The 12095-nt window shown below is 50.5% G+C and overlaps 1 protein-coding gene across 1 annotated transcript; it reads left to right on the top strand.

Moving 5' to 3' along the window:
• The first annotated feature begins 6948 nt into the window (after positions 1–6948).
• EOMES (eomesodermin) lies at positions 6949–11887 on the top strand. The gene is made up of 6 exons (XM_071738667.1): positions 6949–7737; positions 8077–8231; positions 8510–8631; positions 9104–9262; positions 9347–9408; positions 10089–11887. Exons 1-6 carry the CDS (start codon positions 6971–6973, stop codon positions 10822–10824), a joined length of 2001 nt encoding a protein of 666 aa, XP_071594768.1. The 5' UTR covers positions 6949–6970; the 3' UTR covers positions 10825–11887.
• Positions 11888–12095: the final 208 nt, after the last annotated feature.

Here is a 12095-nt window from a genome sequence, read left to right on the forward strand (position 1 = left end):
CTGGCTTGGGGCAGTGTCGCGGCCGGGACCGCTCCCCGACACCGATGGCCCCGCTGCCTGCCCCGTCCGTGCGGGTACTGCCACCCCCGCAGCCGAAGAAACGGCGGGGGGTGGGAGTGGAGAGACGCCCGTCCTTTTGCGGGGCAGATTCGGGGCTGGGACCCCCACTCCGTTGGGCTCGCCACCCCGGTCACCTCGCTCGGTCCCTGCCCTTCCTCCCCTCAGCAGACTTGGGCCGGGTGGGACGAAAGATGCTGGCAGCATCCGTCCTGGTAGCAACTGGCTGCGGGTGGAAACCGGGGCGAGGAGTAGCAAACCTGAGCCCTACCCAGGAGAGGAACCCTACAGCTATCTTCTCACCTTCCCCGAGAGTACATATGTCATCCCCATTCTGCTTTCCGCTTATTTTTATAGCGGACTCGCCCATCACGGCAGCTATTTAATATGTGGTTCCCTGCTAGGCCTTGCTGTTTGATTGCTGTCACAAATGATACCAGGTGAAATTCCTCAGCGCTTCTGCAATTACATGGTAGCCCACTGCTGCTGGCTTTTTCAGCCCCTCGAGTTAATTGTTTTCCCACCGTAAGCCTCATCCTGCATGCATGGAGAGCAAACAAAACCCCCAAACCTCCAAAACTCATATTTCTCGGCTATTATGTTATCAGCAGGACATATTTTATGGCTCTGACATCATAAGCCCTGAGCAGCATGAAGTTCTTCGGGGCCCTCACATGATGAAATTGTACTTTCTCAAGTGTTAGAACAAAAAGCAGGACATCTTTTTACAGCATTTGAGCCGCTAATTTTAATTGCTGCAATTTAACCAGCACAGTTGATTCCGGGCTCATTCAACAGTTATTTCTGATACAAAGCAGGTCAAGCAAGCCAAAATTAGCCGTTTAAAATTGTCTGTAATAAATCTGTAAATACAAGTAGGAACAAACTGACCAGATCTGTGGCCATCACATCCATGTCATGGATCCTGTTATGTTCTCACATCCCTACTGCCTGACTGCCAGGCTGGCAATGGACACAGGTTTATAAACGACTAAGTGATCTTGCCTTAAAATCCTGGGAAAGGTGCGAGGCATCCCTCATTAAACCTATCGAAGGTGAAAAGGCAAGCATTTAAGAAGGGCTGTTTGGAGATCCCTATGCATGAATAATACAAAACATGAAATGTTGCTCACGATTATGGTGGTGTTTGTGATCCTAATTTCAGTCTTTCATTTTCCTTAAGTTCTTACAATTTCATTTGGGGCGAGGAAGGTCACCTGGAAGCTAAAACGAATTTAATACTTTTCCCCATCTCCTTTCTCGGAGGTTTCTCAATTTTTTGCCAAAATGTCAAAGGCATCTGCTTTGCAAAGACTTGCACTTTCTCCAACGTGCAGCTGTGGGCTTTTTTTCTTTCTTTATCCAATAGGATACCACAAGCTCAATGACATAATGCTCTTGTGTAGTCTTACCTAGCAGAATTATCCATTGCCAAGACTTCAATCTAAGCACTGAATATGTTTATCCTTGTCATATTTTACCAATTAGATTAAATCTTGACTAGTTCTCACTAACCGTTACATTTCCCTTTGAATTTCAAGTCACAGACCAGTATTTTGGTGTTATTTTTTCTTTGAAGGAGCAGAAAGGAAATGACCACTAAGACTGTTTTGAATACCACTTTCTTTTCAAATACCAAGTTTTTTCTTTCTGTGTCTGATTCCTTGAGCCCTGTCTGTTCTTCCTGTTTTGTTTACCCCAACTAGAAAAAGCTATTATTTACTTTCTCATTTTTATCAGAAATCCTTATTATGGTGCTTATGCACACTTATGTCCACATTTTTAAAATGCATATGTCCTTATGCTGCCTGTTTTTTATAGCTGAAAAACTGGTAGCTGAATGGAAATAATTACCAAATAATAAAATCGCTATTAATATTAATGATAACAGTACTTCAGTTTTGCAGGGTTATATTATTACCTTTATTTCAAGTCTGTGTACACCTTCTTCAACAACAGTTGACTCTCATTTTTATCCCATTTGTAGTTTGAATTTTCATAACCCTGAAGTAGATTTTAAGCTGTGCTTGTATCTGCAGGACTGTGTATGTCTACACATAGAAAATCCCACTTGGTAGCAACTAAAATGGATTGATGGTCTTTGCAGCTATAGCAGAACTTCCTTTCATCAGAAAACAAAGAGAATTTTCAATTAATTTAAGTCTCCTAATGTTCTGACGAAAGAGATGGCTGCAGTCTGTATCTGACAGATGAAATAACCTGAGCATGGCAAGGGTGTAGTTGGTATCTTTATAAAAATAGCCCCTGAAGTTAAGCCACCAGCTGAAATGCTGAGCCTTGTGCAGGCATAGTAATACCTCCTTGATTTTTCTGGTCACTGAATGCATTCAACTGACTTGAAAAGAAAGGTATCAAGATTTTAAAAAGGAAGCCCTCACATATGACTGAAAATTTCTGATTTAGTGATTTTAGAAGTGACACTGAAAGGTGGTGGAAGAGTAAGTGGCAAGTCCCCTGTATGCATTTAACAGCATTGTCCTTCCTCTGCCTCACCAGATATGCTGAATGTAGCTGAAGAAAAGGAGAAGGAAGGAAGGAAGGAAGGAAAGGAGAGGAAAGGAGAGGGAAGGAAGGAAAGGAAAGGAAGGGAAGGGAAGGGAAGGGAAGGGAAGGGAAGGGAAGGGAAGGAAGGAAGGAAGGAAGGAAGGAAGGAAGGAAGGAAGGAAGGAAGGAAGGGAAGGAAGGAAGGGAAGGAAGGAAGGAAGGAAGGAAGGAAGGAAGGAAGGAAGGGAAGGGAAGGGAAGGGAAGGGAAGGGAAGGGAAGGGAAGGGAAGGGAAGGGAAGGGAAGGGAAGGGAAGGGAAGGGAAGGGAAGGGAAGGGAAGGGAAGGGAAGGGAAGGGAAGGGAAGGGAAGGGAAGGGAAGGGAAGGGAAGGGAAGGGAAGGGAAGGGAAGGGAAGGGAAGGGAAGGGAAGGGAAGGGAAGGGAAGGGAAGGGAAGGGAAGGGAAGGGAAGGGAAGGGAAGGGAAGGGAAGGGAAGGGAAGGGAAGGGAAGGGAAGGGAAGGGAAGGGAAGGGAAGGGAAGGGAAGGGAAGGGAAGGGAAGGGAAGGGAAGGGAAGGGAAGGGAAGGGAAGGAAGGAAGGAAGGAAGGAAGGAAGGAAGGAAGGAAGGAAGGAAGGAAGGAAGGAAGGAAGGAAGGAAGGAAACAGAGTGGCTGACTGGGAAAAAAAAATCTGCAAAATCCCAGCAGAAACTTGACATAAAGTTGAAAGTATTGAAGCCCTTTGGCTAGCAAATTGAAGATGACATCCAGAATCTGACAGCCAGTTTTTAATTCAAATCAGGAGAAGGCAGAAGATTACCTCACAAAAAAAACATAATAAAACAAAGCACTCATAAAATTCCTGTCAATTCTGTCATGGTGGCATCAGGACTTCAAGAAAAGGCTAGTGCTGGAGCAGCATGACATGTGGTTCTGATAAATTTTCTGAGGTTTCTGTATAGACTCAGTGGTCAGTGTATCAATTTTTATAAGCATAAAGAACATTACAGCTATGTATGCTGATGTATGTATTTCCATATATACATACATATACATATGTACAATACCATGATAGAAGAGATGGATCCCAACTTCTTTTCCTCTCTGAGGCCCTCCTGCAAAGGGTACTCCAGTGGAACTGTTTCAGTTCCACGAATCCAAACCGTTTGCTGAAGCCGTGACTGTTTTCTGATACACTGACCTGTGGCAAAAAGAGGAAAGGGCTCAATCCCAACCTGAAAGCAAAGGACGAAAATTAGTTCAGTGGCGTCACTCCACAGTAACTTGGGCTGCAGAAAACGAGCTCTTCTTAAACAGTTTTTCTAAAAGTCAGAGACACTCCCTATTTGAATAAACCCCGGGACAATATTTGAATAAAGCCCAACCAAACAAGAGAATCTGCAACTCTTCAAAGACCTACATTTTTTTTCAGTATTCTTTTTGTGGTTCGGGGGTTATTTTAGTGAATTTACGAACCTAACTTGCTCCTTTCTGTTTCAACAGAGACTGCTGTTTCTGCAGCCTTATCTCTAAGATAACATCAAAAGGGTTGCGGGAGCCATTCAGAAATGTCATGTCCCACGAATGACCTGAAACATCCCGCAGCTTCGTACGGAGATGTTCTCCGACCATACCCCCTAGAGACCGAGGACAGGGAGTAAGGATGGAGTAGGCTTGCAGGGGTCCGGGAGCGGGGGCAATCCCCCTACTGCCTCTGGGGGTCGGGGCATACAATGACAAAAACTGGGTTTCAAGAGTTTCGCTGGTGACTGCGATGGTAATTTTAATTTGTGATGTATGTTTAGGGGGCAATTACAGATCTTCTCGTAGGGTACGGAGCGAATGAACGAGCGCACGAGTTCCAGAGGTTTTCCTCAAACCCTCTCAATGTCTTCTTCCCCGACGATGCTCCCCGGGGGGACCGTTCTAGGGGTGAGGGGGGCAGCCTGGCCCCGGCCTCCCCTGTCACCGCCGCCGGGCTCATGTCTCGACGGGAACTGTGAGATGCTAGGCAGGGATCGAAGCCAGGCTACTGCTCTCCCGAGCTCAGCTGAAAATAACCCCGAGTCTGGAAAGAGTTGGACGAATCCTTCGTTAGTTAGGGAGAGCCTCACCCCTGGTATATTTCGAACTAAACTGGAAAACTTTCCTTTTCCAGGACGGTCACAGTTTTCCCGCACCCTCCGCAACTCAGTGGCAGTCCTCCGGGATCCCTCTTGTTGACAGTGCAATCCGCAGGAAACCTGAGCAACATCGAAAGCTTTTCTACCTTTCTATGTTAAATGTCAGGAAGAAAAAAACCAAAACAAGACAAAACCACAGCAGCCTTGAACTACGCGACACCTGTTCTGCGGGGATGTTTTAAATCATGGAACACTTTCTGTCTATAATCTCGTGAAATTAATTGCCCGAAGCCCTGAGTAATAACTCTGTGAAACCTCCTTGCGTCTCTCTGCTTTGGCCCAAGAAAGGCAGAGCCCGGGGGAGCGGGCTGCCGGAGGGAGGGCCGGCTCCACGGGGAGCTGCACCGGAGCGGACCGGCCGCGGGAAGCCATGTGGAGGCTTAGCCTACGCGGCTCCCGGTAGGATGCTCCCCGTTTTGTTTTGTTTTCGAAGCAGGGCTGGCCCAGCCAGGTTCTGCTCCTCTCATCACCCCGCGGTGAATGCCAACACCTTGCCGAGAAGCAGCCCCTGGTAAAAGGCATCAGAGAGCAGCGGCCGGTTTAGCTTCGTGCCGGAGCATCGGGCTTCTCCCACAATTTTTTGTTGTTGTTGTTGTTGTCTTCCTCATTCGAAATCGACGCAATAATTGGGCCAAATCCCGAAAATAAAAGGTAGCTCGGGATGGTGCCGGAGGGTATTGCAGTGCCGGCTGCCATCAGCCTGTCCTCTGCTCCCGACGGTGTGACCGCAGCCGGTTCCCCCGACTGTCGGCGCCGATCAGAGGCAGGGATTGAGTCCCGGTTGGCCTCAGACCCGCCGGTCCCCGTTCCCTGTCCCAGCGGGCTCCGCCACAGTGTGAACCCCAAAACTTGAGCAAGAGCCTCATTCCATCAGGGACCCTGTTCTCCGGGGTTCGGCGACCGCGATCAATTAGTTACTGGCGATTTATTCCAGTTGCCCCGACGCGGCGCGGCCCAGCGGGAGCGGGGGGCAAAAACGGGGGGCGAACCGGGGCTCGGCGGGGCGGGGAGGGCGGCGGAGCTCTGCCGCTTCCCCGCGCCCAGCGGGTCCTTCCGTCAGACAACGAAATCCTCGCCTCTCGGCGGGTATGGTTTAAAATTCAGCCGTGAGAAGGCAGGTTTTTTGCATCATTCCCTGCGAGCTGGCTGGCGGCAAGCAGAGGGCGAGGGGCTGCGGATTTGTAGCTGCAAATCATTCACGCATTCTCTGCGTGAGAATCTCTCAAATCATTCTCTGCCCGCTCCGCGAAATCACACGGGTGTCTACGCCTTCCCAAGAGTCGTTTCCTCAACATTTGGGGCGAAAGGCTCCGATTTTTGCGCTGAGAAAGCGCCAAATAGCTCTGGCACCCGCCTGAATTTTTAAATCTGCCCTCCCGGTGGGAAGATGATGAAGGGGAACTCGGGTTTCGAGAAGCCGACTGCCCAGTTCTTGACAACTGAAATTGCTGTCCGAGACTGCCGCTATCCACAGAGATGTCCCTGAAAAGGTGAAACATGTCACCCCTATGATAACGATGCTATCGGGGGAGCGGAGAAGGGGCAAGGCTGCTGCTGGGCTCGGCACAAGGCAAACTGTATGAACGGCGAGATGGCCAGCGGGGGAGGTGGTGGGGGTAATGTCACCCGCCCCGTCTCAGCGGCCCGGAGTATCACCGTTCACCCTCACTGTTTTTGTATACCGGGTCTGGGACCGGCTCTCTCCCTCGTTTTCCTTTTCGTTCCCGTTACTCGCTCCCCGACATGGATCCTCTCCTCCATGCTCGAGAGGCTATGCGCCCTGGAAGACGGTGCCACCTCGGCAAAAGGTCTTTTTTTTCGGGAAGGGAACCCAGGCCCTCCACTGCGGCCACCGCGGGGTGATACAGGCCCTCCCCGCACTCCGAGAGGGGCGGGGGCACGGGCACGGGGCGGGATGGAGCCCCTCCGGCAGCCGACTGCGGAAAGGAGGGACAAGGCGGGGGGACACACACTAGAGTCACAGGTGACTTGTTCCAATTAGTAGATGTCTAATTAAATTAGTGTCACACGGCCCAGCCAATGGGCCGGCGGGGGTGGAGGGCGGTGATGAGACAGCCCGGCGCAAGCCCCTCCCCGGCGGTCCGAGGAGCCCGCCGCGCCGGTATAAATCTCCTTGGCGGAGCCTCCGCTGCAGCGCAGTGCTGCGCGGGTCAGGGTGGGCACTGGGTTGTGTCGGCGCGCCGCCGCACCCCCTCCCCCAGCGAGGATGCAACTGGGCGAGCCGCTGCTGGCGGCGGCGGGGGGGCCTCTGCCGGGCACCCCTTTCTACCCTCTGGAAGGCGGCGGGGCTGGGGCCGGGACCGGAGCGAGCGGCGGGGCGGGTGCTGGTGCTGGTGCCGGTTCCCGCGGGCCGCCTCCCCGGCCGGGCTCGCCGCCGCGCCTCGACCTGGACAAGACACCCAAGAAGTTCGGGACCGGCCCCGCCATGCTGGGCGAGGCGGAGGCAGGCGAGCCGCCCTTCGCCGCCCCCAAGCCGGACGGCCGAAAGGCCACCCCCTGCGGGGAGGAGGAGCTGCCCCCGGCCGCTGCCGCCCGCTACTCCATGGACAGCCTGAGCCCCGAGCGCTACTACCTGCAATCCCCCGGGCCCCCCGGGGCCGAGCTGGGGGGGCCCTGCGCCCTTTTCCCCTACGCGCCGGCGGCCCAGCACGGAGCCGTCTACCAGGCACCGGGAGGGCCGCGCTACCCCTACGGCTCGGTGCTGTCGCCCGGTGGCTTCGCGGGCGCCGTCTGCCCTCCCGGCGGCCGGCCGCAGTTCGGCGGCAGCAGCGGGTACCAGTACGGGCAGGCGGCGGCCGGCGGACCCCTCTACGGCCCGTACCCGGCGGCGTCGGGCTCTTGTGGCGGGCTTGGGGGGCTGGGAGTGCCAGCGCCCGGGCCAGGGCTGCGGGCGCAGGTCTTCCTCTGCAACCGACCTCTCTGGCTCAAGTTTCACCGGCACCAGACGGAGATGATCATCACCAAGCAGGGCCGGTAAGCGGGCAGGGAGGAATGGAGGGGTGTGGTGTGGTGGGAGGGTGCCCGGGACCGTTCCGTACTGGGCAGCGCTGCCCTCTCCTCCGGGAAGGGGATGCGTGCCCTACACGTCGGTGGTGCCTCTGGTCCGGCGATGTTATCCCCAAAAAGCGGCTGTTCGATTTTCCCCACAAAGACAGGCGGAAGATAAGGCGGGGGTCGCTTGGGCTCGCCTCCCTGGTCTCCTCGGTGCCGAGACAGACGGGGCACCCCGCGGGCCTCTCCAGCTGCCACGGGAACCCGCGCCCCCTCCCCCGACCCGCTTAACATACGGTGTGTTTTTTCTCCCCTTTCCAGGAGGATGTTTCCGTTCCTGAGCTTTAACATCACCGGTCTCAACCCCACGGCCCACTATAACGTTTTCGTGGAGGTGGTACTGGCGGACCCCAATCACTGGCGTTTTCAGGGGGGCAAGTGGGTGACCTGCGGAAAAGCCGACAATAACATGCAAGGTAGGTGCGAGTTCCCTGGGCTCTCCCCGCTGCTTTACCCAACGGGTCGACTCCTCAAAAAGGGTTCCCGCTTCGCCCCTCTCTGAGCAGGGGGTTCCCCACCTCTTGAGTGCACAGCTACCCTTTTAAGGGCGATTTGCAACTTTCCTTTCTGTCCCCTCGGTGTGTGAGGCTGTGCGGGGGTACATCGGGGTACCCGAGGTGCTCCCCGGGCGTTGCCGGTCTTCCTGCCCTACTGCCTGTGCCCGGCGGCCTCTTTACGAGATAATCTTCCCTAGGCAACAAGGTGTACGTTCACCCCGAGTCGCCCAACACCGGGGCTCACTGGATGAGACAGGAAATTTCTTTCGGGAAACTGAAGCTAACGAACAACAAAGGTGCCAACAGCAACAACGCTCAGGTAATTTGGGGTGGGGGCGACAGAGGCGGGGGGGAAGCAAGCGTGTGGGGGTCTTGGTGACTCGGCCAGGGCTCTGGGTTTTCAGGGCTTTACACCGTTTAATAGACCTGCTAGATCATTGTTCTTGTGACTTGTTCCCTTCTTTGTTTTCTAATAGCCTTTGCAAGGAGAAGCAATGTCAGGAATTGATGTGTGAATTTCATTGGTTTTAGCCATTATAACTATCTCCGGAGTTGCTAAAAATGGGAGTGTAGCTGATAGCTATTTAGTTCCTTAATTTACAGATTTTAGCATACGAGTCATCTAGTGAAATGGCTACAAGCTCTGAATCGTCTCCTTGTTGACAGTTAAAAATTGCTCTGTACCCAAGTCAAAATTGCAATTTACAGAAAGGAAATGTCAGGCTCTAAAATAGATCTTTCAATGTTAGGCGCAGTTTGTCTAAATATTTTTATTTCATGGTTACTTTCAGATGATAGTACTGCAATCTCTACACAAGTACCAGCCCCGACTTCACATTGTGGAAGTGACTGAAGATGGTGTTGAAGATCTGAACGATTCTTCAAAGACCCAAACATTTATTTTCCCCGAAACGCAGTTCATAGCAGTTACAGCATATCAAAACACTGATGTAAGCAAGGACACATAAAATGACATGAACAAAATTGTCTTCCTTTCAGTGTATCATCTTACTATGTTCTGCTTTTGCTTTTAGATTACGCAGCTCAAAATCGACCATAATCCTTTTGCGAAAGGCTTCAGAGACAACTATGACTCGTGAGTACACATTCCTGTTTTCTCTGGCAGTTTTCTTTATCTGTGAGACATGATTCTGGCCTGCAGTACGTGTGGAAGAGTGTTTCTTTAGATGCTACTTCAGTTATTCAGAAGTAGTTTTACTTGTACTGGCAGCTTTGCTAGCTGATGTCTTCCTATTTAAGACATTAAATGTTTGTCTAATAACATTAAATGCTATCTTGAATAGTTACCGTATTTTCTCGATGACCTGTCTTCCAGTGTGCTTCTGAATTCTGGTAGAAAATTGGTACTGGCAAAACCTAGCTGGCCTGCAGAATGGCAGCAGTGTATCAAGTTTTTCCAGAGAGCAGACGGCTTCTTCAGACTGTTGGCAGAACTGTCTAATGCTCAGCCTCTAGCATCAAACAGCTCTTGAAAAGCTAGAGCTGGCTCTGTATGTGTGGCTCCTAGGAGGGTGATGCTGGTCTGGCTGGCAGAGAACAGTGTAAACTTGTAGCAGCAATACTATACATTTTATGCCCTTCTAGGGAAAACAACCTAACTCCTAAACTGGGTAGAAGTTGAATATCCAGTTAAACCTAATTGTGATTCTCACTAAGAAATAGCTCTGTTTCTTCCTATTTTTGTTCTTAGTTTTGTTTTACTACCATACTGGAACTGTAAAGAACAACACTCAGTATTTCTCTTTTACATTGTAGCATGTACACAGCTTCAGAAAATGACAGATTAACTCCATCTCCCACGGATTCTCCTAGATCCCACCAGATCGTCCCTGGTGCCAGATACAGCGTGCAACCTTTCTTCCAAGAACAGTTTGTCAACAACCTGCCCCCGGCCAGGTTTTACAACGGTGAGAGAACAGTCCCCCAGACGAATGGCTTGCTCTCCCCCCAGCAGAGTGAAGAAGTGGCCAGCCCTCCTCAGCGATGGTTTGTTACACCTGTACAGCAGCCCAGTGCCAACAAGCTGGACATGAACTCCTATGAGACAGAGTATTCTCCCAGCACCTTGCTCCCTTACGGCATTAAATCCCTCCCCCTTCAGACATCCCACGCGTTGGGATACTACCCTGACCCGACATTTCCATCCATGGCAGGCTGGGGGAGCAGGGGCTCTTACCAGAGAAAAATGACAACGGGGTTACCTTGGACCTCCAGAACAAGTCCTCCAGGTTTCTCTGAAGACCAGCTTTCCAAGGAGAAGGTGAAAGAAGAAATCGGCTCGTCCTGGATAGAGACTCCACCCTCCATAAAGTCTCTAGATTCAAATGATTCTGGGGTCTACACGGGTGCTTGTAAGAGAAGAAGGCTCTCCCCTAGCACTTCTAGCAATGAAAATTCCCCGACTATGAAATGTGAGGACATTAATGCTGAGGACTATAGCAAAGACACTTCAAAAGGCATGGGCTACTACGCATTCTATACTAGTTCTTAAAGCATCCTTTTATTCCAATTGGCTGTTTTGTTGTTTTGGGTTTTGTTTTTTTTTTTTTTTCAGGGTGGCCTTGGTTTTTTTGCATTACAATTGCCAAAAAGACACTTGCCTTCCACCTTGAATTGTTGTGTGCAATTCTAAAGAAGGTGCCAAAGCTTTTTGACTGTTGCAGGTAATGAAGTAGGGAGAGATCAAACTGAGCTAGAATTCTTCCCCTCTTTTAGAAGGAACCACTTGTGGAAGCTGTAAGCTGGAGCCTAGGTTTTTACAATGTGGCTTATTTATTTGAGACACTAAAGTGTACAGTTAAGCTTGGCTCAGAGGCCTGATCAAATCTATGCACTCCTGAGCAAGGAAATAGCTGGGTAGGATCCCAGATGAATTTTTTTCCCTGCATGCCCCCTCTGATAAAAGGGGGCTGGGTTGCAGGGAGCTGCACAAATGCTATGTTTTGCTTCAGACTGAGCTGGCTTTTTCAACCCTTGTCTGCAGCACAGTTGGTTGAGTCAGATACAGCTCAGCTAAGGCTTTATTTGGCAGAAGATGGCCAAAATAAGGCCTGCTTACAAGGCAGGATTTTGACTTGAAAGTTTTGTTGCTAAAGATGGGGGTTACGGTGACCAAATCTGACTTTTCTTAGTTTAGAACTTGCATTGAAAAAAAACCCTCCATCCCAAAAGCCTAGCCTTTACTGAGGTGGCCAAAAAAAAGTGTACAGTTGTGTTGTGTCTAGGTACACTGTAGAATATTGTGGAATAATATATAAATAGTTGACCTATAGCTCTTCAGTCAAAAGGACCTCCCGTGGTGCTCTGAAGTTCAAAAGGCTTTCTTCGTTTTTGTTCATCAAACTTAGCAAATGGTACATTGCAGAAAATATGAACAGATTTCTGTTATGTGTATGTAAAGTGACTTTCAGCTGCCCTGTACAAACTGGAAGTGATGTAATTTGCCCATTCTTCTTGCCTATAGTTTCAGCCATTTTAAACTAATCGGCCAGAGAGCACTGGCACATGAACTTCTCCCAACAAAACTTGGTTCTATTTTCTTTTTTCTATGTACATAGCAGTAATTTTTAATAAATGTTGTGCCAGGGGTAAAAGTGGGGGTGGGTCTCTGCCTCTTCTTTGCCTCTACGGGGTGTTGCAGTTTGGGGGGAGGGGGAGGGGGAGGGAACACACTCTTAGGGCTCTGAGTAGTCTCTAAAGCTATTCGTCCTTCTTGAAGTTTTTCCTTGTTACTTTACCCCTCACTTTGCTAGCTTTAGGGAG

Source organism: Heliangelus exortis, chromosome 2 (genome assembly GCF_036169615.1).
Source record: "Heliangelus exortis chromosome 2, bHelExo1.hap1, whole genome shotgun sequence".
NCBI classification, from domain to species: Eukaryota; Metazoa; Chordata; class Aves; order Apodiformes; family Trochilidae; genus Heliangelus; species Heliangelus exortis.